Source organism: Penaeus japonicus, unplaced genomic scaffold (assembly GCF_977035675.1).
Source record: "Penaeus japonicus unplaced genomic scaffold, GWHDUDI00000001_assembly GWHDUDI00000008, whole genome shotgun sequence".
NCBI lineage: Eukaryota > Metazoa > Arthropoda > Malacostraca > Decapoda > Penaeidae > Penaeus > Penaeus japonicus.
The window spans coordinates 8,468,829-8,473,828 of record NW_028234410.1 but is presented as its reverse complement, the minus strand read 5'-3'; the positions used below and the strand labels follow the sequence as shown (position 1 = coordinate 8,473,828).

General features: G+C 32.8%; 2 protein-coding genes across 7 annotated transcripts in view; one reads left to right on the top strand and one right to left on the bottom strand.

The window, feature by feature from the left end:
* LOC122249543 (protein Wnt-5b) overlaps positions 1-2,811 on the top strand; it is a 628,546-nt gene extending 625,735 nt beyond the window's left edge. For all 6 annotated transcript variants that reach the window (XM_086539035.1, XM_086539036.1, XM_086539039.1 and 3 more), the window contains 2 exons: positions 401-568; positions 844-2,811. In XM_086539035.1, the coding sequence (XP_086395161.1) occupies positions 401-568; positions 844-1,031 (356 nt within the window). In that variant the 3' untranslated portion in view covers positions 1,032-2,811. The remainder of the gene's footprint in view (positions 1-400; positions 569-843) is intronic.
* Positions 2,812-3,851: 1,040 nt separating this feature from the next.
* Positions 3,852-5,000, bottom strand: part of eIF1A (eukaryotic translation initiation factor 1A) — a 10,278-nt gene continuing 9,129 nt past the window's right edge. Inside the window, exons 5-6 of the mRNA XM_043010510.2 lie at positions 4,629-4,735; positions 3,852-4,407 (exon numbers count right to left, since the gene is read on the bottom strand). Of these exons, the coding sequence (XP_042866444.1) occupies positions 4,402-4,407; positions 4,629-4,735 (113 nt within the window). The 3' untranslated portion in view covers positions 3,852-4,401. The remainder of the gene's footprint in view (positions 4,408-4,628; positions 4,736-5,000) is intronic.

Sequence of the window (5,000 nt, the reverse complement as noted above, 5' to 3'; positions counted from 1 at the left end):
GCATTGACACATCGGACGCATGTGTGAGCGAGTTGATACATGAGAAGGGCTTAGACGCAGGTCAAGAAATGTGTAACCTACTAATAGTTACGGTAAAGTGTATGTTCTGGTGAGTAGCATAGATCATGCCGGCTCCACGCCCACAAAAATAAACAGTAATATGTGAAAAAGCCAGGTGGTAACACCAACAAAACAGAATTTATGCTAGATTTAAAATGTTAAATTAATTCACATAAATCCGATTTGGCTGTTTCGAGGCTCGGTGAACTTAGAGGTTGCTCTTTCGTCTATTTTCTCCATTTGGAGTGAATGAACCAGCGGGTAACATATTTGAAAGATAATTAGATCAGTAGAGAAGACAGTTGTAGACATAAAAGCTAATCTTACTTTCTCGCACCAGGTGACCTACTGAAGGACAAGTATGACGGAGCAACAGAAGTGAAAATCAATCGGCGAGGAAAACTTCAAGTCAAACACCCGCAGTTTAACGTCCCAACTGCCGAGGACCTGGTCTACCTGAACGAATCTCCAGACTACTGCAGGCGCAATAATACAGTTGGATCTCTAGGTACTCTACAGAGCAGGGATCTTTTCTTTAAGTTACTTTGATTGTTGGTTTTCTTTTTTTCGTGTGAAATATATACAGATGTAACTAAGGCTAATTTATTTGTTCTTTTAAATTCAATAATAGTAAGGGTAATTTAGGTAGGTCACCTTTTCACAAAATATTAAAGCTAATACATTACTTCTTTTCAAAATTAGTGTTTTTATTCATGTAATAATAAATAGTCAGTAAAACTTTGTGTTTGATACATAAATCTAACTTGACTCTTGAATTTGCAGGAACTCAGGACCGAATTTGCAACAAGAGTTCCCAAGGCATGGATGGCTGCGGTCTCTTATGCTGCGGCCGAGGTTACAATTCTCAAAAGGTGAAACTCCACGAAAGGTGCCATTGCAAGTTCCACTGGTGTTGCTACGTGGAGTGCAAAACATGTACCAGAATCGTAGACCTTCATACATGCAAATAAAATTGAAAGAAAAAGAAATATAAGCAATATACTATTGATACTGAGCATTACAGCCAGAAACGGCACGGCTCCTTGAAAGTGAAGATCTACATAAAACTTGAACTTCAGTGCCCTCCATAATCCTAATACTTGTGTGAGATTCACTATTTATGGCACTTATACTACAGACTTATATGCAGAGATGAAAGTTCTCTGAAGAATAATGACCTGTGGAAATGTTTACATTAGTGAATTACAGAACCATAGAAGTACTTAATATTGCTCTAAACTAAAGCAAGTTGGTTTATTGTGCAGTGAAGAAATAATTGCTCTACAAACGTTTAGTGAACTATACACTTTACCCAGTGGTTTTCATAGTCTCAAAAAATGCATTTACCATTGGTGTCTGAACCTGCATTTTTTGAAGCAATACTTGAGACATTTAGTGCAAGTGGTTAAGGTACAGACACCAGTATATTTGATGTCAATAAGTGTTACATTTATAGACAGACAGTGAATTAGCAAAAATAAGTTTGCAGAATAGTTATCCATCAATCAACAAGTATCCTGTAGGGACTGCAGCTTTCAGTGTTCCATTATGTGCAATGTTTATGGCAAGTTTGAGAGTGACAAAAGCCTAGCTGATAAATTCCCTTACTGTTCATAAATACATCATATAATAATAAAAATGGTTTGGTTGTTGTAACTGATGTACACAAGTATTTAGTAAATTTTACATATACTAATTTCTTAGTCAGTGGCAGCTTTTATCTATTGTACAGTGTGTATGTAAATAACGTATATAAAGGTAGTTTTATTGTAGAGAATCTTGTGTTGTCAAGTAGTTTGCAAGTTCATAATCTCTAGGTGTAATACATAGAGAATTCTTGTAGACCAGCTGTAGATCTGTGCTATGTGTTTTCCCATTTCATTATGCTATGGATTGCAATATTCATCTTTCTGTGAAATAAATTAGTTGCCATATATAAATAAGAGTACAGAAAGTTGCCATTTGTGTACTTAAGGAAACTCAATTACCGAGTTGTTCTCAATGCAATGGGAATTGGATTAGTCCTTTACCTGAGGTGTACCTTGTATGGTAGTGTTAGATTTGAAGGTTCGTAGAATTGGGATGTGTTCGCAACCATTTTGACATTAACAATTTCTGCACTTTAAGATCTTGTCCCATTTGAGTTTATTAGAAGTAATGTAGTCGAGGTAAATTAAATAGTTTACCTCATACATACAGGCTAAAAATCACTTTGTGCACAGACAAAGAGAAATTGAGCCATGAGGGATATCCTCTTGTGCACATAAATTTCAGTCAATGTTACTGAGGTCATGTTCAACCAGCAGACCTACTGACAAAGTACATAGCATGTAGTGCATATTTTGTAGCATATACAGTATATATAAATACATATATATATAAATATATATACGGGTGATATTCCCAGGGCTGTTATTACGTGACCCATGGGAAGCTTACACCAGGTATAAAACTTGAATTTTCTTTTAAGACATATTGTCCATTTTCTATTGTAGATACACATGAATGGTGCTTGCCCCACAATCTGCAAAATTGGTAATGGGAACACAAAACCACAAGAAAATTTATAAAATGGTGGTTTCAGCCAGCATAATTTGAATTTACCAGGGGATCATACTGTTTGACATACTACAAATATTTTCCTTTCAGTCTTTATCATTAATCTTAATAAAATTAATGTACTATTTTGTGTAATATGAGCCAAATGTAATGAAATGTTTATTAGCTAAATAATATAAAAGTGTACAATAAGCATGTTTTTCAATACCTTTATAATCAGTCTTTCTACTTATCTTTCAAAATAAGGACTCCCAAACAAATATCCAATATCAAGTTTCACTTTAATATTCCATATTGCATTATAAATACACACAAATTGTAATGCTGTAGGTAATACAGTATTACCAAATAAATAAATGAACCAAAATATAATTTTCAATGCTTTGCCTTACAATGTGGTGACAAATATACATGCCTGAAAGATCCATTTCCTTTTTGAAGACGGAATCACTCCAAGTACAATTATCACAAAGAAACTAATGAAATTTCGCTCTGAAATTGGCATGCATGCCTCTCCAGAGCAATTATCAAAAAAGTATATTATTGTAGCTCCTCTTTGAAACCTCGCTTTTATTTTCCTCTGCTGTGAAATTAATTTATCAAAATTGATTTTTCAACCTAATACTACAAACATCAATATATATATATACACACTTCAAGCTAAGGAGATTAGACAATGGAAATAAAACAGACAGGATTACTGAAGGCAGCTTTCATCATAAAAAAAAAAAAAAAAAAAAAAAAAAAAAAAAAATGGCTATAAAAAGAAACCACTTTGCCCAGCAGCAATTTTAGAGCTACTCAGAACCACGTTTTTTTTTGCAAAATAAAAAGCAACTTTTCATCCTTCCTTTGCTATTACAGACATTCACTTATGAAAATTAGGTTGTTAACATTCAGAATAATTGTAAAAAACATTAATATAGAGTGGAAAATGGATAAGCAACAAGAGATGCCAAATAAAAAAAAAAGAGATGCCTTTTCATAAATAAAGATATTTTCCAGGGGTCGAATTTACTCGCACCCCACAACAATAATCATGATCATGGTCATTGAAAATACCAACAGACTTACAAAGCTAATCTCAAAGGTATACATGTTATAAGCTAAACATAATCTTAACAGGAATTTGAATAAACTCCATTAAGGGGAACAATCGTGCACTTCTGAATAATCGAAAAGTAAAAAATATTCAAATCTACTTTTAGTACAGGATACAGAAACAACAGAAATTGAGATTACACTTTATATAAAATATCAATTTAAAAAGATTTAATTTCCCTATGATAAGTAGAAAAAAAAAAAAAAAAAAAATACAGGAGGGATGCAGATATAATGGGAAAGAAAATGGCCAAAGAAAACAGCATCTTGCCAAAACAAAAAATTAGTTTTCTTCTCTCTATTCAAGAAAAATATTCAAATAAAGACTGATATGAAGTGAAAGCAATCACTACAAAAAGCAATTGTAATATCTATATTTTGATGGAGTTACACTCAATATCACTTTCTTTATATGAATCTCTTGGATTAACATTTTCAAAAGAATAATTTTTTATTTTTTTATTTCCTGATTATCAACTAGATATCAAAATACTCTGAACCTCAGTTTGCTGTATGTAAACACAATATTCTGATTCTACAGCAATAAAGAACATCCCATGGACAAGAACTTGGGATACCAACAACTGTGTATATGATGGACATAAAAAAAATGACTAATATTTATTTCTACTTTATGCTAGCATCTGCTATCCTTGTGAAACATGTATCCTGCCAGCATCCTCATAGCTGAAAAGAAAAGTTATCTTTTAAATCCTGCACCTATAAATATGAATGCTAAACACTGTCACTAACCTATTTTCTAAAATATGATGATCTGAAACATCACCACTCATCAAATTCTACTTCATTGTATACAGTTTGTGATGAGATTTATCACTATATTCCAATGCAATAATTATCTATTTATCTCATGCAAAATCTTTGTACCAAAATGAATATCTACTTACTGCATCTATGTCAGCTGCTTGATCCTCTTCCTCTTCTGAGTAATCATCGAACTCAATATCGTCATCCATGCCGTCTTCTACGAAGGTCGCGTTCTCGTTCACCTTGACTAGAAGAAAAAAAAGGGAGTGTAATACAAGTAATTCTATAATCCAACAGTAAAATTTTTGAAAATAGTCTTCCTCCCTACAAATAAAAACTGTTAATCTATATATAATATCAGCATCATCACTAGCATAGCCGTCCAATCAATATATCAAGATGATGCAATCAAAAATTCTGAAGGGAAATATTTAATAATCAATGACATTCTTTGATTTCTTAAAGTGTCACTGATTTCCATCTCATTTTCACCATCATTCTACATCTCATCC